The sequence below is a fragment of the Cyprinus carpio genome, chromosome A6 (assembly GCF_018340385.1).
Source record: "Cyprinus carpio isolate SPL01 chromosome A6, ASM1834038v1, whole genome shotgun sequence".
Classification (NCBI taxonomy): domain Eukaryota; kingdom Metazoa; phylum Chordata; class Actinopteri; order Cypriniformes; family Cyprinidae; genus Cyprinus; species Cyprinus carpio.
In genome coordinates, this window is record NC_056577.1 from 26,358,957 (window position 1) to 26,384,126 (window position 25,170).

Consider the following 25,170-nt stretch of genomic DNA (forward strand, 5'->3'; position numbering starts at 1 on the left):
CATTAAAGGTGCCATACAATGCATTGATACAATATTTTAAATTGTTCTCTGATGTCCCCAGAATGTGTATATGAAGTTTTATCTAAAAATACCCAACAGATAATTTTTTATAGCTTGTTGAAATTGCCACTTTTAAGGTATGAGCCAAAACGTGCTGATATTTGCGTTTGTCCCTTTAAATGAAAATGAGCTGCTGCACCTGCCTCACTGTTCAGATGAGTGCGTTGCCAAGTCCGCGTTTTCCCACGGGTTTAAGCGACCCCAATAACGTGATATTTAGCCCCTAAAATGCAAATTTTACCAGGGGAATCCCACCAAAAATGTGTATTTTACCCCACCGGAACGCGATTTTTACCGGGGGGTTGGTATTGATGCCTCTTTCAGAAGCAATCTTTGCACAACTGCAGCGCTGAACTGACCCTCGTTTGTGAGGCAGTCTGGTGTAAAATGTTAGCACAAATGTATAGGGCGTTCCCGTTTTTTTCCAGGACATTTCCATCGAAAATGAAAGTTAACCACCGTGTGCTCAGCGGTGTCTATGGAGTCTATGGAGACTCCTATGTTCATTGGTGCATCCCAACACACAACACTTTTAATGGCTCTTTGGCGCTGACATTGTATCTCCTGCAGCTACAGCAAGAAAGCAGTGGTGGCGGACCGGAGCTTCTCACTCAGAGCTGTGTATATGCTAATAGGACAGAGAGCATCACAAATGGGCGGGACTTTCACCGACTATGTCGTCATAGTAGTGAGAAACCTGGTGAGACTGTTTATGAATTATTGGGATTATAAAACAATGAGTGGGTGGATTTTTACCATTATAGGCTGGTTGTTTTCACAAACTGCGTCCACACAACGGTGTTCAAACACCTTATAAAAATTGATTTTTGCATTCTATGGCACCTTTAAAGAACAACCTAGTGTGACATCTTTACGTGCCATATATGAATATGCACATTTGAAAACAAGAAATACAATAATATTGTGAATAATTACAACAATTTTAAATCACCGATTTCTATGTAATATATTTTAAAATGTAATTTATTCATGTGATGGCAAAGCTGAACTTTTAGCAGCCATGAATCCAGTCTTTGGTGTCACATGAAAGTTGCTCTAATGACAATACACAAACAAATCACTTAAGTTTCTTCACTCTTCCTGTTCAGTCAATTACATTTCTATCTCTATGCTGTACAACGTTGTATTAAGTATTTAAATATTAGCTTGTTCCTCACACAAAGCTATTCCAAAGGAATACGCAGCACAATAAAAAAAGAAAATAACACTAATGTTGGTCACCATCCACTTTTGTTTTATCAAAAAGAGCAGACTGGACTGGACATTCTGCTAGATAACTTCTGAGCTAGTGGCCATGCCTCATTGGGGGTATACCATCCTTCTTTTATGGAATGCTTTATAATTTGTCATTCATTCAATGGCAAAATCTGCAAAAACAGCACACAGGTGCCCAGACCACTAACACAAACAGCTAATGGAGTGAGATGGGGAGTGGAATAATAAAGTGTGAAGATACCCGATACACATGGGAAAGCAAGGACACTACCACAGGTATAAACATACACAAAAAATAAAGGGAGAAGACAGACAAGGAAGAAGCAGAAATCTTGAATCAGAATCTTCTTATGTGTGTGATCTCTGTTGTGCAGGAAAGTTTCTCATCATGAAGACAGAGAGAAAGAGTAAAGCCTTTGGGTACACCTATTCCACAAATCTGTGAATTGCACTTAGAATGTACCTACAGTTTTGTAAAGAAAACATCTTTACTTTCTTCTAACAACCACAAATGCACCTTTTATTTTTAGGGGCACAGTGGGAATCATGGCTAACTTTGTGTCCTGGGGGTGATAAACATAACCAGAGGGAAATAAAAATTTAGCCACGAGTCTGTGTGATTTTTGCTTAAGTGTATTAAATCTTTTTTTCGCCATATAATTGACAAAGATAATGATTAAAGGGGTCATATGATGCTGCTAAAAAGAACAAGAAATGTGTTTATGCGGTTTAACACATTATTTTCCACATACTGTACATTATTGTTTCTCCTCTATGCCCCGCCTTCTGAAACACGCCGATTTTTACAAGGCTCATCTCTCTGAAAAGCGTGGTGTGCTGTGATTAGCCAGCTATTCAGCACATTGTGATTGGCCGAATGCCTCAAGCATGAGATGGAAATGTTAAACATGATCTAAACATGATTTCTAGTCGTGTTTTCTTTTGGAAGGCAAAATCAAAGTAGTTTCGCTTTCTCAACGAAACAACGTCACACACCGTGGCCTTGAGTGAGGAGAGGCCGGAGGCCTAGAGTGAGCCACAGCCGGCTTGAATGAGCAGAGGCGGGCAGCTTGAGAACGATGCGGCAGGCGGATTCTACGAAGGAGCGTAGCTTGGTCTTGCAGCAACCACATGTGACGACCCCGGGCTGGATGCCGCTTCGTCCACGGTGAAAGCCGATTCACAGTGCAAAGGTGAGGTATTTTCTCAGTGACCAGCATGGATCAGCTCCAGGCATGACGAAGCGGAAGGCCAAACAAAGTAGTTTCTTTTTCACAGTGAAACACACAACGTCTATACGACATGGCGGCGGCGGCAACAACAATACTACAATGAGAATAAAAGGTACGCCTTCTTTCTTTGCGTGAACATCTGGGCGGCGTTATTCAAATCTTCCCACATAGTGATGTAGATATGTGGGGGCGTGTTAGAATGAGCCGTTTCGGGGGGCGTGGACGAGTGTTAACTTTTATAAAGAATATCTCTTTGGATTTGAGACTTTAGTCTTTGCAACCTCACAGATCTTCTTTATTCACCAAGAGCTTGTAACACTTCAAAGAGAAAGGAAAATTTGAAATCGCATCATATGACCCCTTTAAATAATTAATTTGAAAACTGCACATAACATCCAGCATAATGATGAGAACACTAAAAAATACAGTCATATAGAAGTGTCTGTGTGCTAAGTGGCTGTACAAAGTTATTTAACTGATTGACAGCAGAGACAGTTTGGAACGCATATCTTGAAATGTCTCCATCTCCCTCTGTTTAATCCTTCTCTTCTGTGATAGGACCCCCCGCCCCCCGTCCCCCCTGCACCAACATATGCTTGCAGCTCAGAGTAATTTCTTCATTCTGTAATCGGGCACTGAGGAATTAGCACACCACTCCAGTGATAAAGAACATGCTGGTCACATGCTTATCACACACGTCAATATTCCACGCAACTTTAAACGTGCCAGATAACTTTGTACTATTACAACAAATGTGCAAAGAAAGAAAGAGACCGACTGACAGACAAAACAATAGATGCATAGCTATATAGCTAGAAGAAAAAGTTGGACATTAATGATAGATAATAACAAGATGTAAGAAAGAAAAAAAGCTTTGTGGGCACAAAAGTGGGCTGAGAGGTGGTTTGTATCTCGCTGACTAAACTAACTCTGTGACTCACACACAGCCTCATCAAAATGACTCAGCAGTTATAAAACTGACAAAAACACATACATCACCCAAAGAGTAATAAGTATGAGGGTTAAAACAGTGCTAGACTACAAATAGCTTCAAATCTCCTATGTGCAACTTGTGAACACGACGCTGTCGCTAAGATTAGGCTCCCAAAATGAGCAGTCTCGGCAAAGGCGCGCCACCTGCCGGAGGACAATAGGAACAGCAGTCCTGGAAATATTCCAGGTTGCATTGAAATCTTGGCGATGTCAACTAAACCTGACCTAATTCTCCATCCAGACCCACAGAGAGAGAGACACAAGACAAAGCAGTAATTATGCACTGAATGTTTAAATACATTTAGAGAGATTAAGGTAATGGTAAAGGTCTCACAGGTATCGGAGTGCGCTGAAGGGTCCGGGCTCAGTTCTCTCCACCACGGTTTAAACTTCAGCAGGTTTCTGATCTCCTCCTCGTCCTCATACAAGTTCACCCTGCGTCAAACATACTCGACAATTAATGAGTGAATAAATAAATAAATAAATAAATCTGAATGTGTGGATGTTCTGTTGTGTGCAAGATGTGAGATTAAATAATGTTTTAAATATTCTTTGTCCTTGTAGTTTTGACAAATTTGATGAACATCAGTACATGAACAAAAATGGTGGACTTACATGTAATGGTCGGCACAGAATATTGTGGTCTCTGCTTCTAGTCGATTGTGTCTCCTGAGCTCAGGAGCAGTGCTGTCAGGATCCTTCAAGTCAATCACCTCATTCAGTTCCTCCTGAATGAGCAAAACAACAGGTTGTCAACAATAACTCAAAGTCATTTATTTTTCAAAATGTCCCGTGGTGTCATCTTTATCAAAATCTTTTTAAAAAAGACCATATTGATAGTCTCATCAGGGACAGGTGTTCTTACTTGCAGTCTGGCGAAGACTCCAGACCTAAGGTTTCCGAAGCCATACTTGTGGTATTCTTTCAGCGTCTCTGCTGGGGTTTCAGTGTAAACCTCCTGTTCTATCTGCCAATCAAACTCCTCCTCTTCTTCTTCCTCCTCACATCCTCCACCACAGGCCTCTGTGAGAATGCCAACAGAGGGCGTTCAGTGAATACAGAATGAGTGGAACTCGAAATTAAAGAAGAACTTGCTGGAAGATGATCTGCTTTTCATACCAAAGGAAGAACTCAACCTTACCTGTGTCCTCCACCAGTGGTTTGGCTGACCTTGATCCCTTAGGAGCCAAGAGACTGGTGAGCATCTCCAAACCCTCGAAGTGCTCTCCGGCCGTCTCTTTAGGGACATGCAGCGTGAAGAGGCCTGATAAATACACACATACTTAAAGTGGCGTAACAGAGGCAAATCACATATTCTGTTTTGTGCTGTACATTTGAAGTAAAAAAAATGCAACCAAACAATCGGTTGATCTGAAAGAGAGTTTGCAGTTGATCGTAAGAAAAATGTTCAAGAGGACTAAAGGACTGGAGACTTCCATCACTAGAGAGAAGTCTGTTGTTGCACTGGAAAACTGAGTTATAACAGAGTAAAAATTACCAGGTCAAAAATAGTTTACTAAATTGAAATATATTCATGGACAAAATACATGCTTTTAGAAAATAGGGAGAATTTTCATTTCATGCTAACTTTAAGGTGACAAGATATATACATATTTGAAGATATTCAAACTATTAAAATAACTAATTCAACAGCTTTTTTTTTTTTTTTTTTTTTTTTTTTAATAATGAATGTTAGCTTACCCAACAAAAAACTTTTTTTGAGGAGAATGCCATAATACTAAAATGCTGCAATTCAGTTTCAAAGTTGTTCTAAAAAGATGATTATTAATGTATTGTTTTAGGGTTAGTAGGGTGTTCTTTTTAGGGCGAGGTTGGGCTAAAAGTCTCTATTCTTTGCTTATTCTCTGTAAGTGCACTCCAGAAAGGGAGTTTGATAGACCTGTTTGGAAACTCGTTCTTTCTGCAGTTCTGTTTGGTTCCAAGGCTAATGGTGCAGAAATGATCCACTTCGCCTTTAAATCGCTAAACAGTTCATTAAGCAAGCAACTTAGCAACTTATATATTGCAATGGCACTGAAACAAAAACAGTAGGACCCAGCAAAATGAACTCATTAAAGTCAGCATGAAATCGAAATTCATTCTATTTCTACATGCAAGGGATAGATTGCACTGTGGATTCTCCCATGCACATTTCATTTTTACAACTTTTTGACTTTGCAGTTTTTAATCAAAATGTCATGAGCATTCTCATGAACACTACCACTTTCATATTATCGACTGCAAGGTCACGTCTAGACCTCTCCATCCAATCAACCACCAGTGGATAGAATCAAGTCCCCGACCCCCACCTTGTTTTTTTTTTGCAATAATTAGTTTCACTCAGATGTATGTCACAATATGGAAGAAAACAATATTTCAGTTACATCAGAAAATTAAAGCAACAGTTCACCCCAATTTTTTTTTCTTTTTTCTTTTTGTCCATACAATAAAAGTTAGTGGGGTCCAAAACAACACTGTCCCCAGCTACCACTGGTCAAGCAAACAGATAGTTCCACCCCAAACTCATGCCAGTGGTTAAGCCACTGTCTGGTTAGGATTCTTAAAGAAACAGAGCAATCTTTTGAAAGCACCACAATATTTACTCCTTTTCTGGGAAATCAGCCTACATGTTGCTTACGTATAGTTGTCTCTACATATTAATCTGGGACAGTAGAACTTCTTTTTTAAAATCGCAAAAAATAAACACATCATCCTTAAAATGACAATAATTGTCTTAATTTTAGTCCTTACTGATATGTGAATGATTTATAATTTCTTATGTAAACACAGAAAGCAATTAGAGGTACTTTAAAATAGACGACTGCTAAATTATTCACTGGCTGTCGATCAAAGATGACGCGCTGAAACGAGGCCAATGAGATGTCAAGCAGAAGATCCCATGGCAATTAGGTATAATTAAAAGCACTAATCGGCAGCTCATTAAAAGACATGTCAAGACCACAGCTGATCTGTCAGACACAATCACACTGCTACTTCTGCGGTTTCTTCCTGAATGAAAGACTGATAAGCACTGCACGAAAGAGAGAGAGAGAGAGAGAGAGAGAGAGAGAGGAGTATAATCAAAGTAAAGGTGTATCACAATAAAGAAAGAAGAGAGTGATGGAATCGGAGAGATGGATCGTTATGATGCTGACGGCTCGACCGACTGATTAAATGTGAGAGTTCTGTGGTATAATGAAATCCGCTGTGCAGAAAGCAAGACAGCAAATAAGTGTAAGAAAGAGAGTTTCTCCATTTCATCATTCCCATTACTGAAAAACAAACAACAACAAACATTTTAAACTAGGCTAAGTTGCTTTGCTACTCTTAGTTGGGCCTACTCAGGCTGTTTGCAGCTAGAACAGCTGGCTGCCTAGCTAAACCAGGTCGAAAGACAATCTAAGACAAGCTTAAAGAAGTTAAGACCAATTTAGGCTTTAAGCATTTTTTAGCAGGCATTTCTTATTGTTTAAAGGCATAGTTCATCCAAAAACTACAATTCGGTTGTCATTTACTCATGTCATTCCAAATCTCTACATGGTATTCTGGGGAACATAAAAGAAAATCATTTGAGAAATGGCTCAGAGTTTTTTTTTTTTCATACAATGGAAGTTAATGGACACCAAAACCTTTTGGTTCTTAACATTCTTCAAAATATCTTCTTTTGTGTTTTGCAGAAGTCAGTCAGTCATACAGATTTGGAAAAACATGAAGGTGAGAATTTTCACTTTTTGGTGATCTGTTCATTTAACTCTGGCTTTTTAAGTATGGGAAATTATCTTAGTGTTTTTGATCTCTGACTTTATGTTTTCTTATGCAAATGGGAATTTGTGGAAATAGCTAAATTGTGAGGGTAAAAAAGCAGAGGGACTATATCCCACACATTACATGCTGAATGGTTACAATCTCAAGTCTATGCTTAAGAAAACCTTGCATTAAACAACCTATAATTTTAGACCCTGCTGAAACATTAAAGATTAAAATGCTGTTATGTTAAAATGACAATAAATGCTTTGACTGTACTCATTCCAGATTTGTGAATGATTTATAATTACTTGTTACTCTCTGTAAACACAAAAAGCAATTAGACGTTCTTTATGATATACTACTGCTAAATTATTCACTGGCTGTCGATCAAAGAGGACACGCTAAAACAAAGCCAATGAGCCATCAGGAACAGGATCCTTTGGCAATTTCTAAGCAACTGTTAGCAATTTTTGCTCCTTTGCCCTGCATATAATGTTAGTCAAAAAACAAATGAATGTATGTTGCCCTGTACTAGTTTAAACCTTGTCATTTAAAGCATAATTGCTTAAGAGCATCTTTTATTTTGTTCTGTCCCACACTATGCTTTTCTTTTAGATATAATTATGGTAATGACAACTGGTCTACAGCAGTATATTGTAACACAGGATTGTTATCAAATACTGACAATTTCACTCAGGCAATACAATTAACCACATCTACTAGTCTTTAATCACTATGTTATATTTGCCTTAGGTCTTAAGTAGAAGCTAGTAAGTACAAATAGAGGAGAACCTTTGAAGAAATTGATTTTCGAAAGACTAGGGCAATACAGCTCCTACTGCTGAAGCTTGTTCATGTCTTGTCTTAAGAAATGCCCATGTCTGAGGTACTGAGTGGTTATTAAAAAAAAAAAATTAAAGGTGCACAGCTTTTCAGACACAGCTGCGGAAGAAACTAGAGAAGGTAAGAGAGTGATTGTTACCTTTATCGATGTCGAATGAAGCTTTTTCCCGGCCATCTTCTACTATTCTCCCAGGAAGAGTCAATCTGCAAGGTTAATGATTACATAGATTCATTAATAATGGTACTAATAAAAGCACCATATATATATCCATACATATCGCCATATGTAAGTGCATATTTTTATTCAATATGCATTTGCCACCAAAAAGCACATACATAAATTTCACTGCTTTAGATAACCAAACATAAAACCAAATGGTATCTACAAACAAATTATTCCAGAATTGTTTCTCAGAACTTGTCTGAGTGTCTGATAACTTAAAGTGTAATGCATTTAAGTTTGGATGAAGTGTGCTAACACTTTTTGGGGTCTCCGTCTTAGTATTTGTAGGTAAAACGTGTTGTAAACATCTTATATTAGGACCTGCTAGTATTTTTCAGTGTTTTAACAGAATGTCAATCATGGCATTTACAAGTGAGTCACCTGAGAAAGTAGGGCTTGGCATAGAACTTAAAATCTTCCCCCTGGATGTAGATGTCAAACTCAGATGTCCTGGTGTAGGGTACACGGATAACCAGCGTGAGGAAATCAGCATCTTGACTCAGTTCAAACGCCGGTGTTATCATGGTTGTATATGGTGAAGTACTGCAGCAAAAGACAGAAAAAAAAAAAAAAAAAAAAAAAAGTGACTCAGACATCTCAAACTGGGCTAAAGGAATGCTAATACAATGTTAATATAATTTGAAACCAGTCCCAATGTTACTAAACAAGATCAAGAGGATCATTTGTGAAAAAGGGTGAAAATATTATTTTAGCGTGTTAATCTATCAATTATGTTATTCTGGAAATTACTAAGCACAATCATCACAAATGACAGTTAACATAGATTCCCATTACTTGGACTGTGCGAGAATCTCTAAAAGTTACTACTTGGCACTATAAAAACAAGTGAAGACTTTATGAAGTCAAACGTTATCTAGTTTGAGCTCAAATAGATATTTGAGAAGTAGAAAGAATAGAGCAGCTTACAACTCCACCTTGTGGTTACTCAATTTGACCACAATGAGACATAAACAACCCATTTGCCGACTAGCACACGACAAACCTCTTGATTTATTTGATTAGTTTCAAATTAAACTTCATTCTATTTCAACACATCACTGTTATCCAACAGTTAAGACTGAAAGTGTAAGGACTAAAATAAAAGAACACCTCGCTAAATGTCATCCAAGTATCGCTATGCTAATATGATACATTCACACAGGATAAAACCAAACACAAAGTAATAAATGATAACTAAAATCCAACGCTGTCCAAAGTCTGCCGATGTTGTTTGTACACGCAATGTTTATGCCAACATAAAACAGACAAGTCCATGCACTATTTAAGACTTTTACGGTTTCAAATGGTATAGTACGGTTTAAATAAGGCAATGGCAAAAAATATAAACATTATAAAACAAAACTGATACCTTCACGTCTCTCCTGTAAAGCGCTAAACAACATCAGTAGCACATTTGTAGCACATGGACTGCTTCCTGCTCTCTGGACTGGCCATGTTTTACCGTAATACCACATATAAGGAGGACTACAAAAAATCTCACTGGAATACTGCATGGTAAAGATAAATGATTAAAAACATTAATGTAATTTAAAATATCCATCAATCAAATCCAATAAGTCAGTATTGTGTACACATGGAAACGGCGGTCAAAATTGATTTCTACAAGTTAATAAAGAAGAAAAATGAATATAATATGAATTTTACAAAATAAACAAGTGTATAATAAATAATTATAAAAATTTAGTTATTTTCTGATTTGAACAGTCCCTTCAGGAGATATTTTTTTAATTGAGAAACTGATCAGAAGCGTTAACCAATAGCTACCTTTGAATATACAATACTGTAACATATAAAAATAACATTATTATGTCAGACACTGTTAATATTCTCCTGGCAGTATTATTATTATTATTGTTATTATTATTTTTATTTTTATTTACAGAGCTTTCCCTACCTGCGGCACCAGTACGGTATTAGTTTTATGACAGAAGTATTATAAGTATAACGGTAAGGAATGTAAGGTCCGCCTTCAGAGATCCATTTACGTGTCTGATATCGACGCTAAGCTGAGCAGCATCGTCTTCATCATCACAGTACAAATGAAGAAGTATGGCTGCACACTACAAATATGTCCCGTGTTTTAACCAGAGCCATGGTTAAATCATTTCCAAGCGGACAGAACACTTTTTCACCATGAGGATCCACTGCAAGATTGTGGCGAGCGCGGTATGTTTCGGAGTTTTTCTACTTTTGTACTTTTTCGGGGGGAACGCTACGGACGAGCCGCCGCTGAAAGAAGTTGCGAAAGAAAAACATTTTCAGTCCTTCAGTCATATCGAGGATATAGCACCGGCGAAAAAAGCCAACGAAGAGCCACAAAACCCACCGAAACTAATCCGCAAAGAGCCGAAGTTGAGCAGCAGAGGAGGAGGGAATGTCATCTCAAAGACTCGGTAGGAAATTCTTTAAGTGCAACATCACGATCAACAACCAGTTTGATGCAAAGCAGGATGTATAAATAAATATGTGTTTCAAGTTGTCAAGATGTATTCAAGCGTTTTAATATAATATAATATTTCACGGGTTTTTCCTCGTACTGTTGATATCTCTTTAGGCATCTTTTCAACTCCCTTCTGTGCACATGATCAGTGCTTTAGTTTCTTTAGGGCATTTATGACCTCCACAAATGAGTCTCTACAAATCAGTACAAATGCATGATTTAATAACAGTGCATAAATCATTGACCTTATCCCGGATGTCAATGCAATCAGACATTCTTGACAAAAGCCTACTTTGGCAATAGAGATTTAGGCAAGAATGTCTTGATCTGATTGTGTAATATTAGGTTTCTTAATGTAACAGGGAAACCATGCATGACATTATTTTTGCTCTACCAACATCCAGATTACTAAATCTTACCAGAGACTAGTGTGCATTGCGCATGGAGAAAGCCAAGTCTAAGAGCCCCCTGTGTGCGTCTCAGCCACAATTAATTAAATTGTATTTTCATTATGGCTTTATTAAAAAGGTCACCTTGAATGAAGTTGCCTCGTTCCCATAGGGTCTCAACAGAGGACAAAATCAATGATTGGTTGTGCTGAGTGAGTGAACACGGTCCCTTGTGAGTGGAGGATGGAGTAGTTTATTCATCAAGATGATCCGCCCATTCCGAGACATAATTAAAAGGAGCCATCACATTCAACCCTTTAAGTGAACTGAAGATTGGTTCATTTGTGTCAGTATTTTGATAGTGTAAAATCAATAATGTCAAGGTTGGCGAACTATAGATAGATGTCATCTTTTATAGTGTAAAATCAATCCTGCATTGAGGATGAGTTTAATATTCATTGCTTGTCTTCTTTCAGCAAGCATATGTTATCACCCTTCTGACAGCTTCACATAAACGCCACTAATTGCATTTGTGAGATATCTCAACCCTTTGACCCTCCTGTTGGGTTTCCAGCAGTGATCCGTCTTGATGTCCACACCCCTGTGACTGCTCTCTGCTGATAAACCCACACTGCAAAGGGCCAACGCAGCCACTGCGAAATTAGTTAAACAGATCCACCGTACAAACAGGAGGGATGAGAGGGTGTGATTTGGAAAACGCTCTATGAGTTTAATTCCTGGCTCCCTATCCATCTCCACAGAGGAAGGAGGAGGGGTGAAACCGTCTTGTCTCGTATGACCTGTTGTTTTATTTAGAAGTCGTCGCCTCTTCCGCACATTTTTTACTTTTTTAAGCGCATCCTCCAGACGTGCTTCCTGCCTCACTACTGCAAAACAGACAAATGTGTCTCTGTTGATATGTCTCATCACGTACAGGGGGCCCGGAGGGTCTGTTTTGACCCAAGGGCTCTAACAAACACAAACCTTTTGATCCCAATCTCTAATTTCTAAATTTTTATCAACTAGGGTTGTATTATAAAAGAATAGTGAAAATTCCTTCATGTCATACCAAACCTGTATGAAGATATTTTGAAGAATATGGAGTGGTGCAGAGAAGACGTTATTTTATAGGCCAAAACTCAGTTTACACGACAACATTTTCAGCCAAAAACGGGAAACTTTTTATGCATTTTGCCTGTTCGTTTACACGACAACGGCATTTTGAGAACTGAAAATGCATATTTTTGTAAACGGGTTTCAAAGTGCAACTTTTTGAAAACGCCATCGTTATCGTTTCTGTTTAAACACCCGAAACGGGAATCTTTGCAAACAGTGACGTCATGCGTGTGCATAGTACGTGTTAGGTATGTAGACATGCGCAGTACGTGTCGATTTTAAAGGCAAGCACAAACAAACATACACAAAAATGACGGAGTATACTGGCCTGGCATACGTAATACATCGTTTTTGACTGTTTTCGCGGATATGTGTAAACGCGAATTATTGTGAATACATTGTCATGTATACATGAAACTTTTTAAAAACGAAAGGTAAAAACTTTTCTGTTTTTGACTACATCGTTGTCATGTAAATGTAGCCTCAGACTATGCATTTTAGCACTTTTGGTTCTATCATCCTGAAGTCAGTGGGTTTTTGGTTAAAACTCTGAAATAAGCTCATGATATTTAAAAAAAAAATCTACAAGAAAAAATATGTTATACCTGCATTTTAGTATTGCACAGTTGCAAACTATTATCATTTTCAGGAATTATATATATATATATAAATTAAAGATGACAGAAGATTAATGGTATTGACATTATAGACATGCATTCATCGTGTACCAGTGTTTAGCTTTTTACTTTTAGGGATTGTGTTGAGGCTTACTTTGATGAAAGTTGTGTTCATTTGTGAAGATTATGATAATGAAAAAAACATGTAAGAATCATTTTAGTTTTTTTTTTTTTTTTTTTTGAGGGAACTAGGGTGATGCAAGCTTCCAGGCTAGCCTAAAAAAAAAATACATCATCGCTTTTTTTTTTTTTTTTTTTTTTTACTGTTTTAGTCTGAATAACATTGACCACCATTGGCTTTCATTGTATGGGCATTTTTCTAAATATCTTCTTTTTATTCGAAAGAGCAAAGAAAGTCATACAGGTTTGGAATGACATGATGCTAAGAAAATGATGACAGCATTTTCATTTTTGGGTGAGCTGTTCATTTAATGCAACAAAGTCAAATGACACTGAAGTAACAAGCGTGCAACTGTGAATTCACATTTCTTAAAGTAATCTGCATTACTGGAAAGCTGGTTGCTCATAACACCTCTCTTGTGTTTTGCCAGAACAGCAAAACACCACTGCAAACGTTCCTGCAGCACCTTGGAATAAGTGTCTATTAGCTGTCAAACGAATAGCTCGCTCTGTCATATGTAATGCATCCATGACTAGAGGCAACTGTCGTGTGGCAGCTACATTATATGAAGCTATAAACATGTCATGGAGGAAGACTAAGAGCCCTCCATTTGTGTGTGTGCCTCTCTAGCCTCTTTTTTTTATCATAGATTCTATACAAAACACAGATATCTCTCCATTGTTACCCACACCTCTCAATGAGTTTATTCCTCCCCTGCGATCTTTATCTTCTAGCCTGGAGCACACTAGCATTTCACTTCAGGTTTTAAAGTCAGGGTGCCATGGAACCGGTGTGCAGACATTCGGAAGATGGGAACAAGTGCTAATAATTTGGACGTAGATTATGGAGTGCGGTGCATAGATCTAGGAAAAGCACTGTCTGATTTCCATACATGCAGCTTTGTGGGGCTGGCTTGAATTTGCCATCATATTCATTCTGATTATGCTTTTATTGGGCTACCTAATCTGTCAGAATAGTATTTCTATTATTTTCTGTAGTGTGTTTTTGTTTGTTTGTTTCCAAAAGGAAACCCTTGAAACGATTTGTTAGCCTAAAATGAATTGAACTGATGCTGTACTTGACGCTGGATTGTGGGATTATGGGATGCTTTAGTGATTTGTGCATCGTCCACATTACAGATCTGCTTTATGCCAGCTTATTCTATTTTTATGTTCATGCCATGCTGTTCAGTGGGACAGATAATTGGATGCAAAACATTTGCCTGCTTCATAAAATATTAAAGGAATTACAGTTGTGAAGTTACTTTTTTAATTTAATAAAATTTTTCAAAACTAAAAAACAAAAATAAGCACAAACAACAAATACTGTCAGCACTGCTTAAAAATGCCAAGTATCCATGACACTAATATCAAAGTTACTTTTGTTGATGTAGCACAATTAATTGTGCAGCCAATCTATGCAAGAATTACTAAAACCGTTCTTGCATAAATTGTTGCACTTAATTGAATGCATCCATTAACATAATGATTTTATGAATTACTTGCTCACAAATTTGTTTTTCTTGTATAAATGAGGCTAAATATTCAACAATTAAGGGAAGAGATACATTTCATATAGTTCACAATGAAGTTCCACCCTGTACAGAAATCATCCCTGTTTCATTTTCATTCATTTTTGGATCACTTTTAAATTAATTTCATATTGCTAGTCTCTTTCACTTGTCTACAATCCATTGTATTTCTCAACAAGGAATCATCAGCCTTAAAGCTGTTTCAGGAACTTTTGCTCAATAAGGAGTGCAATATTTAATTCGGCCTTCGTAGAGTCTAAATGTTTCCAGATGTGTCCACTCAGACTGCAAGAATTTTTATAAGCTCAGAACATTTCATGTTGAGTAAAATGGTACCAAATTCAGTAGTGTGTTGGTTGTATGCTTGATGCGTTGTTTAGGATCAAAATGCTTCTCAGTGGACAAATGATTGAAGAAATGAAATGGATAAATTGTTTGATATCATTCAGTCAGACCATTGATGCAATTCCTGTTGCTTAATTTGCAGTGCTATAAACAAATGAAACTTTTTCCACAGGAAACCACAGCCATCAAAGCAGATTCTACAGTTTTTTGTAACACCAGTCAGAAAAATCTGAAAATTAACTGTCAGATCTGGAAACACCCCTTCTTCCTGTTTGTCAAAGCCCAAGGTGTTTTCATGTTTTTCCTATTCTTTATTTCACTTCATATTAAGGTCTGTGGTTCACTTGAAATGAGAGCAAGAGTGTTTGCATGTCCTTGGCTTAATGGAAGCTCTTTGAAGTCTGCCTGAAAGGCTGTGTGCTTTTCTTGTGGTATGAATTTGTTTCCTCCACCAAAGCCTTGGATAAATGGAGGACTTTTTTCCCAGAGGTCGTCTCTTGGGTAGAACTTTGAGGGTTAGAGAGCTTACATCCCTGGAGTGATAGAGACTCAGCATGAATCACAAAAGCAAACATCACACCAATAACAATTATGATGGAGATTCAAGACAAGGAAATGTGAGAAACACCGGGTCATGACGAACAAGAGTGCTGCTCGTCTGCATGTTTAATATCTCAAGTTGTCTTTAAACTATTTGTCGATATAAAATCCATTTCTCTGAGAAATAAAGTCGAAACAGTTCTACAGGTTACATCTTGTGTGCTGTATATAAAGTTAATTTTAATATGGTGAAATAATTATTTAAAAATAATTTCAAATAATTTACATTTTTTAATGTTTCATTTATAATAGGTTAATATAAATAATTATAAAATATATATTTATTTAATTTTGTTATTAAGTTTGCTCTTTTGTCCTCTCAAGTTGGTCTGACTCTGACTCAGAATTGTTTACCCTTGAATCATTTAAACGAGGTTTTCAGTATGCAGGAATATTTCACGAGTATTGTCTCACGCTTTGACCCAGCTGATTCGTACCAGATGTTTTTGTTGTTGATGTCACAGTTTGGATGAGTTTTGATGGACTTAAGCTTTTTTCTTTACCTCTAGGCAGAAAAGTGAGGTGGGGCGTCCTGGGTCAAAGGTCACACAAGCAGAGGATGTCATGCACTTGGCAGTGGTGGCTTGTGGGAACCGTCTAGATGAAACGCTCAACATGGTTAAGTCAGCACTGCTCTTCAGCACAAAGAAGATCAAATTCCACATCTTTGCAGAGGAGGACCTGGCCGAACAATTTGAAAAAGGGGTGAGAGCATGTACCCTAAATCTATCTTTGCTGTAGCTAAATGAGCTTTTTAATATAGATGGTAATGTCTAGTCTTTTTTTTTTTTTTTTCAAAATGATTTTAGTATCTTTACTTATCTAAGGTTTGTCTTGTCTTTTCTCAGAAAAGCTGTGCAATGGGTAACTCAGTTTCCCGCTGAAAGGAATATCTCGCTGGCTCTCCAGATATTTTATCTCTGCAGTGAGCTATATTTTACCTTAGACAAAGCCTCATCCCCTAACTATGCAGCTCTCTTGGACCAAAATGTTGCTTTGTTCATTTGATATTAATTAATTAATTAATTATAATAATTCTAATCATCATTAGAATGAATGTGTTTGTACACTCTTTCTCACTGTATTTAAACAAACCTTTGATAGAACCCCTAGTGTCAATTTTGTACTAGTGGCTTTGTGGTAACCCTCAGACAATGTCAGGCTAACCCTGACAACCAATCTGGTGAGGAGGGTAACATGAGAAACCTTTGCGCATAAATCTATCGATCTCTTAGCATGCACTTAACTCATTATTCAGTTTCTGGTAAAGTGGTCTTTCTCCACAGTCCTAATCGTTTCTCTCGACAGAGGGACTGTTTTTGAAAATAGCAGTACAAGTTTTTTTGAGAAGTGCCCTCTAGCCTAGAACTGATCTTGATCTAGTCCTGCAACGTATTGCTGCAGATAAAGGAACTGAAAGCTTTGAAGAGCGGTAGTGAAGGGATGCAATGTCATGTCTGTTATTCAAAAAATTTCCTCAGTATTTTTTTTTTCTGCAGCCTTTTCAGCAGCAGTTATTTGGCTGTCAGCAGGATATTATAAACCAGAACTTCTTAACTGATGGGTTATGACCCAAACATGAATTGCAGGTCTGTTCCAATGGGGTCCTGGACAGCTTGGAAAAACATTGCCAACTGAGAAAAATAAAGTGCAACCAACTGTATAATCATGTATGGTTAGGATGGAAAAATAAGTTATTTTAATGTTTAGAAGAATTTAATATTTTGACATGAATCTAACAAATCTACACGGTTGGATTTACAATAAAATAATTTACAGTTTACAGTCACTTGGTATTATGTCTATTAATAAAGTAATAATTGTATTACTTTTTGTTATTTATTTACCCAGTTTTTGCTCCATGTGTTGGTGTAATGCATTTTAAAAATTATCAGTTTTCTGACTTTGAATAATTTTGCATATTATTTGACTTAAATTATTATTTTATTATCATTATTATTTAAAATTTTTACCTAGACAAAATGAATTCAAAAATCATACAAAATAGCTACATTTGTTATTTTTGTATTCAATTTTTGTGTGTGTGTGTATATGTATATATATATATATATATATATATATATATATATATATATATATATATATATATATATATATATATATATATATATAATATTAATAATATAATATAATATAATATAATATAATATAAAAAAGTCATAAAATTAGACACTGCTTTGTGTCAAAGCTAAAGACAGGGAAAATTGATCTTCAAGATGTTAAAACATGGTTAGTACAAGGTTTAAAAATATAGGTAGACATCTTTGGGACCTACCTATGCAACATTATGGCATTCTATAAATCATAATTCTTACAAACATAAGAAAATGTTGCTTTTTGGAAGGATTGGTATAGGTCTTCTCACACTCTTCTCTTCACTGACACCTGTAAGCAATAGATTTGGGGTTTAATGAAGACTGACAGCCATGACATTGACTGATTTTTTCAATTTCCTCTCACAGTTGAGTCAGTGGCCTCAGACGGTGTCCTCCAGGTTTCACTATAGCATATATCCAATCACCTTCTCTGTGGGGAATGCAGACGAATGGAAGAAACTCTTCAAGCCATGTGCTGCCCAGAGGCTGTTTCTTCCCGTGGGTTCCCGTCGCTGCTTAATGTTCTTTCTTCATTTGTTTGTGCTTTCCACCTCACCACACCGACTGTAACCAAGTATTTCCTCTGATATCAGGTTATCCTGAAAGACGTGGACTCGCTGTTGTACGTGGACACAGATGTTCTCTTTCTTCGCCCTATGGATGACATCTGGAAGTTTCTGAAGGCTTTCAACAGCACTCAGCTAGCTGCCATGGCCCCAGAGCACGAGATCCCCAAGATCGGCTGGTATAGCCGCTTCGCAAGACACCCCTTTTATGGAGTCACCGGGGTCAATTCAGGGGTCATGCTAATGAACCTCACACGGATTCGTAGTACTCTGTTCAGGGTAAGGAACAATAGAATTGACTTGACTTTTTTGCAGTTTCTTATACCAAATAGTAACATACAGGTTTTATATATACGGTATATATATATATATATCTACATACAGTATAACCTGTGTGTTACTGTGTAGCTTAGCTCATGATGAAATTTCAGAGGTTTAAAATCCTAGTCCACATATTTTAAACTTCAAATACTAGAGACACTTGAAATATCAGTACCATTTTCAGCTAATATTAGAGATATTTTTAATTTGTCATTATCAGCCGATATTTACACTTAAAGTTAATAAAAACAATCTAAAATCTCAAAGTAAATATATATTTTCATACTATACCTCAGAATGTTGTTCTAACAAATGACTGATAAAATTACTGATTTTATTTTTAAATCTTCCATTTATTGGTTTCATAACTTGAAAATAATTATCAGCAGTATTAGCTAGAATTTTAGTATTGATGCATCTCTATTATTTTTTTTATATATATATTTATACATAATATAATTTTTTAGTAAATATTTTAGATTTCATATCTTTTTGCATTATTTATGGTGCTTGGTTATTACTAGATATTGCCAGTGTTTTCCTTGTGTGGTTTATTTCTCTTGATAGTCGTTCACATGTCTTCTGAGGTTTCTTTGCACATTTAAATTCTTTTAACCTCGGGCTGTTTTTAGTAGGCAGTGATGGAAGTCTACTGATTGCCATCCGTCGAGAACGAGTGGGTGACAGCAGTCTGGATTAGCGTATTTCTGTAACTCAGCTAGAAGTGTTATTTCCAAACCCAAGCACATTTTCAAGGCTGTCTGGGGGGACAAAAAGGAAATTTCTTTTTCTGAAAAACACCTCAATTTCCATATCAACAGCTGTCTGAAAAGTGGCTGCCAGACTCACTGTTGAGGGAAATAACCTGCCACTGTTGATTTTACAGAACAGCATGATCGCCAGCGGTCTGTCATGGGAAAATCTGCTTCACCCACTCTATCAGAAATACAAGAACCACATCACATGGGGAGACCAAGACCTCCTCAACATCATCTTCCACTACAATCCAGGTACATGTGTGTTTGCTCAAAAACTATGGTAATTCAGTGGGTTTTTTGGACACGTACCATGGTATTTTTTGAGTATGCTGTAAATACAATGGTATGTATCAAAATAGCTTGGTTTTAGTGTGTGTTTTTGGACATATACTATTAATAGCATGTTTATTTGGACATGTGCCACGGTAATACATAAGTATATATTAGAAATCGACTGGTAGTACATTTTACCGATACTGATAGCAAATACCGATTAATCAACTGATACCGCATGAAAACTAAAATAGTGCTTTACTATTTAATAATAATAATAAAAAAAAAAAAACTGAAACATACTTTGTAAATGAATAACAATATTAATATTAATACCTTGGTTTTAGCATGTTTTTTGGATGTGTTATATGAATACCATGTTTTTGCACCTCTTCCATGGTATTTTTTGAAATGTCTTGTCATATCCTGTATCATAACAACATCTTAATACGTGTACTGTATTAATGACATGTTTTTGGCCATGCAGTTATTAAGATCTCTGAATTGGTGAGACACTTGGCAAGCATAGTGTTCAAAAAGACTAGAACAACCACAAACACTGGCAAATAAAAGAAAAATGAAGATACTCACAAGTTGCTGGGGTATGTTATTTGCGGTTTGGATAAAACATTGAATATTTTTATTTGTGTCTGCAGAGTGTTTGTACATATTTCCATGCCAGTGGAACTACAGGCCAGATCACTGCATGTATGGAAGCAACTGCAAGGCTGCGGAAGAGGAGGGGGTGTCTATTCTTCATGGTAACCGTGGTGTGTACCATGACGACAAGCAGCCCGCCTTCAGGGTGGTGTATGATGCCATACGTGAGGTGAGTTGCTTCTGTCTTTACAGGAGACAATTGTATGATAAAACTAATAGAATGGCTGTTAGACTGATAATAATATGTTGCCAAATTTACACTGCAAAGTTGGCACAGAAAAACTTCTGAAGTGGCATTTAGGGTTTTTTGCCCGAACTGTTTAATGCTGCTCAGAGGTGGCTTGAGTGGTTTTAAATGTATTATTTGATACTGTGTTCTTTGGTGGTTCTTTGAATTCTTAATTTAGTCTGGCTTTTACATACCATTGCATAAAAACATGGCTGTGTAAAGACACCTTATGTTATGCACACTAGCATTCAAAAATGTTGGCTCAGTAAGTTTTTGTTTATTAATGTTAAATGTTGTTACAATGGCGCTGCATTTATATATAGAATTTAAATTCTAATATAATTTAAAGCTGAATTTTAAGCAGCCAATACTCCAGTCTTCAGTGTCACATGATCCTTCAGAAATCATTCTAATATGTTGAATTGATGCTCAAGAAATGTTTCGTATTATTATCAATATTGACAATAGTTGTGCTGCTTAATTTTTTTTAGGAGTCTTTGAATAGAAAGTTAAAAAGAACAGAATTTAATTTAAACACTCTTTTGTAACATTTAAATGTCTTTACTATATATATATAAAAAACTCGCCCTTAGCAACACACTAAAACAAGTTAGAACACCCTAGCAACCGCATAGCAACGCCCAGGCACACAATCAATATTTTTTCAGAGAATGTAAAAGCCAGGTGTAAGACTTGAATTTTCATTTGATTTTAAGCTTAAGAAATGTAATCCATTTGTCTTCGCTTCGCCAGTCCACTTTGTAATTTTCAGTGCTAACAAAGCAAATCCTGAGGGTGTTGAATCATATGAGAATAAATAGTGTTGCATTGTGCATTCAGAGTGCAGTCTCCTTGAATCTCTCCTTGAAGACTAATAGCAGGAAACTGTCTCTTAAAGAGGAAGCCTTTTGTATAGATAAGTCACGTAGGCCCCTCTACGGTTCAGAATTCAGTCAGAAATTAAATGTGGACCTTGTGCCTCAACAAATACATTGAACACAGTATTTGATCTTCTCTTTCAGCATCCTTTTGAGGAGAACTTGTTCCAGTCTTTATTTTACCCTCTTCAGACTAAGTTCCTGGACACAGTTAACACCCTTTGTGGAAGGATACCACAAGTGTTCCTCAAACAGATTGAGAAGACCATGAGGACTGTTTATGAGAAAAAAGTGGTGCGCCGTGTCCGACTGCCACACGAGTAATGAGCCTCGATTACATTTCAGCATCATAAGGAAGAATCTCGGCCTGCTTGCTTGAATCAGAGTGATCTTTTTCATCGAAGACGAGCAATGCCAGAGGCAAGCTACGTTTGGTCCATTAGGCACAGCATGAGCTTCATGAGCCAGAGGAGCTGGAGATTTAAGCTGGAAGTTTCATTTGAGCAGACGTTTTGGTCTGCTGGATGAAATCCGCAATGCAGGATGAATGGAACGCTTGCAATACCATCAAAATCTCTTGAAACAGAGAAGTGACCAAATGCATCGAGCGTCTCCAACTGTGGGAAACCAACCACCTGAATGTTCCTGAAAGAAGATGAGAGACTCGTTGACAAAGCTGTTTTTAGCCAATCCAAAAATATGGATTCATAACTGTTTATTTACAACTGTGTTGTACCATTTTCCAGCATCTAGTTTATTATGTCTGGTATTACACAATTGGAGCATTTGTGTTTCAGTATACTTTATCTAATTCTTGTCCTTAAGTGGCTGCACCAGTTTGTGCATTCTGCTGCTTAATAGCATGATATAGCGCCTTGTTTTCAAGCCACACAAATGAATGTAGCATGCAGAAACGACCAAAGAGAACTAGCCTGTCAGCCTTTAGAGCTCAGTAAGATGTACATTCAGTTTAAGCACAGCCCTAATGTTGGATGTTTACACTAAAGATGACTTGTTATTAAGACTAGAAAAAAGCCTGATGTTGCAATTTTGTCATTTGGATTGCATTTTAATATATATATGTATAGAACTTCATGAGGAAACCTTTTGGCCTTTTGTAAGAATTCCACTTAAGTCCGTTGTCCTGTATATTGATATCTGATGGACATAATGAATTTGAGGTTGAATTTGTGGTGGAAGGTTTTTTTTTTTTTTTTTTTTTTTTTTGGATAATCAGCAACAGTCTGGGAGCTACGCAAAATGACTTAATGTTAAAGTGTTTTTAGCGATATTCAGTCCGGTCAAGTTTAATGGAAACATTTTGTTGTTTTACCCCGTGCTTTGTTAGGAGTTTGAACTTCTGCCATAGTGGGATTGAACTAATGCGATCATTTAAAATAAATCATATGCACTGATTAGAAAGGTTTGCACATCATAAAAGTACACATAAAATCAAAACTATAATAAAACCATACACAGTCGTACAGTTTACATTTAAGTGCACTTTTTAATACTGAATTTGGAGAAAATAAAATTAAAGGGAAACAAACTCTCTGCACCCAGTATGATCAGTTTACCCATCTCTTAAAAATAATTAAATCAATTCAATTGTGTGTAATGACAGCCTTTTATTTTTGCTGACTCTTTAAGTGTGAAAGTATGAATATAGAAGGCAAGAGTGTGTTTTTATATGTTCATTAGCACAATGTGCTTAATTATCACTGGTGTGATCAGTTTCCAGCCTCCTGTCACTGGTCTGGGATCAGTGAAGACATTTCTTTTACTGGAAACTCAGGAGACTCTAATACATCTCATGAAGAGATGCACCAGCCATGTTCATTGTGTCCAGTGTGCTTTTCTCTTTCTAAATGTCTTGCATTGTATGTATTATGTTTTTTTTTTTTTATACATAATTGTGTATGTCAGAAATGTAATAAATACATACAGGGACGTGGGAACTATATTGTGAGAGGGGGGGCGGGATTCTTTGGGGGTGGGGGGGGGGAGTGTTAGTGTAGGCCTATAGCAGGCTGTGTTATGTATCCTGATTGACTTTATGATTAGTTAAATCTGTTTTGCACATGCATCGCCACAGAGTTAACCATTTCAGACAGTACAGGACAGCCTCTGTCTCGTTCACTTTCACGTCTGTGGCCGTTACGCACAGCTCAGTGTGGCCCAGGCACGGCGCCAGGAGTCCGGTTTTGGATGGGCCAGACCAATCGTGGGTGGGCCTTAAATTAAAAATGTTAAATTAAAAAAAAAAAAAAAAAAAAACCTTTATCCAATCACTGCTTAACCTAATAAATAGCCTGTTATAGTATATAACAGGCTATTTATTACTGTTATATTATCTGTGCGTATACATAATATAGATTTTAATAGCTTGATGCTCTTTAAATATTTTGTTGCATTGTTAAAAGTTTCGGTGCATAGGACAGACCTATCCGCGATCGCTCTCCAAGGTTCTGACCAAAGAAGAGCGCTTTGGAATCTCCATTATGCATGAAACGCATCATACCTGGGCTGCGTTTCCCGATAACATTGTCTCTTAGCGCGCTACGAAGACTCTTCAGGTATAACTTAACTAAAGGTATACTACCACTAAAGGTATACCATTGCTAGGCGTCTTCAGGGGGATCATCCACTCGCGAGGCATAGGCGCTGAAAGGCAGAGGCGCTGGCGCCCTCCTAGCAACGGCGCTGTTTTTGGTAAAACATGATTTTGACGACTTCATTAAGTTTTGTTTTATAGAAAACTCTTTTTAAAAGATATTCGTTTTGTATAAATTGTATCTTAATTTTGATCAATGTTTTATCAATCAATTGCCCATATTTAATAAATAAGAAGCAAATATATAGCAGACAATGTAATAACCTTAGTGTAATTGACAGAATTACTAAAAAAATATTTTGCTACCTAAAAGTTAAAGATTTTTTGTGTCACGCATGCATGCATGTCTATTTCCCTCATATTAAATATAAAACGCATGTGGACTGATATTTTTCCAATGTCTGGACTCCTTTATTAATAGAGTATATAAACAGACGTTTCAATATATTGGTATTAAATGCATTTTCTGAGAATTTATATTTCAAGTTTTTACTGCAAATGTCGAAATGCGTGCTCTTTGGTCCATCAGTGCTTGAATCACTGATCACATTAGAATAAAATATCTCATAATAAAATACAAAATCGACTGATTTATGAATGTATATGCATAGTTCTCATCAGTCGGAAATACAGATAAACGCTTTCATTTGTTGTATTTTTGATCCTGAAAGAAAACAGGACAACAAAAGAGCGAATCATATGCCTACATGGAGTCTGTAGCCTACGTGTTATGCTTCTTACGCGGACTTTTGGGACTCAGTTTTGAACTGGTGTCAAGGCGCAATGAATGAAATGCACAAATGGTAATTAAATAGTACCCCTGAAATGAATGATGATCTGCTTTTATGTAATTTTTCCTTTTTTATTCAGAATATTCACAAATGTGTTAGCTATGGCATGAAATATCTGATATTCCGATTGTCAAATACATGCAAGTGGAAGTGTATTGTTGTTGAAACACCTTTATAACGATCGCGTTAGTTGAGCTGTATGCGCGATATAATTTTATGACACAAAATTTTGAAATGTAGGCTTAAATCAAACACATTTTAATTCAGATTCTATATATATATATATATATATATATATATATATATATATATATATATACGGAAAACAAAAACAACGAAAAAAAAAACAGCTGGCTGACCCCTAGAGGGGTGGGGTGGGGAAGAGAGGG

At 36.7% G+C, this 25,170-nt stretch overlaps 2 protein-coding genes across 2 annotated transcripts in view; one reads left to right on the forward strand and one right to left on the reverse strand.

Annotated features, from left to right (window-relative positions):
- Positions 1–9,841, reverse strand: part of LOC109072021 (protein SHQ1 homolog) — a 29,712-nt gene extending 19,871 nt beyond the window's left edge. Inside the window, exons 1-7 of the mRNA XM_042758746.1 lie at positions 9,704–9,841; positions 8,716–8,877; positions 8,251–8,315; positions 4,663–4,785; positions 4,387–4,544; positions 4,137–4,249; positions 3,856–3,956 (exon numbers count right to left, since the gene is read on the reverse strand). Coding sequence (XP_042614680.1) covers positions 3,856–3,956; positions 4,137–4,249; positions 4,387–4,544; positions 4,663–4,785; positions 8,251–8,315; positions 8,716–8,858 — 703 coding nt within the window. The 5' untranslated portion in view covers positions 8,859–8,877; positions 9,704–9,841. The remainder of the gene's footprint in view (positions 1–3,855; positions 3,957–4,136; positions 4,250–4,386; positions 4,545–4,662; positions 4,786–8,250; positions 8,316–8,715; positions 8,878–9,703) is intronic.
- A 486-nt stretch (positions 9,842–10,327) lies between these two features.
- LOC122134291 (glucoside xylosyltransferase 2-like) lies at positions 10,328–23,297 on the forward strand. Its single transcript, XM_042758747.1, has 7 exons — positions 10,328–10,748; positions 16,084–16,279; positions 18,058–18,189; positions 18,285–18,536; positions 19,465–19,588; positions 20,266–20,438; positions 21,521–23,297. Exons 1-7 carry the CDS (start codon positions 10,489–10,491, stop codon positions 21,698–21,700), a joined length of 1,317 nt encoding a protein of 438 aa, XP_042614681.1. The 5' UTR covers positions 10,328–10,488; the 3' UTR covers positions 21,701–23,297.
- Positions 23,298–25,170: the final 1,873 nt, after the last annotated feature.

What these genes read in the sequence shown, in the direction of transcription:
- LOC122134291 (XM_042758747.1), top strand. Translation starts at nt 10,489, where the DNA reads ATGAGGATCCACTGCAAGATTGTGGCGAGCGCGGTATGTTTCGGAGTT. An exon ending in TTCGTAGTACTCTGTTCAGG is followed by an intron (nt 18,537 to 19,464) that starts GTAAGGAACAAT and finishes TTGATTTTACAG; the next exon opens with AACAGCATGATCGCCAGCGG. An exon ending in TGTATGATGCCATACGTGAG is followed by an intron (nt 20,439 to 21,520) that starts GTGAGTTGCTTC and finishes CTTCTCTTTCAG; the next exon opens with CATCCTTTTGAGGAGAACTT.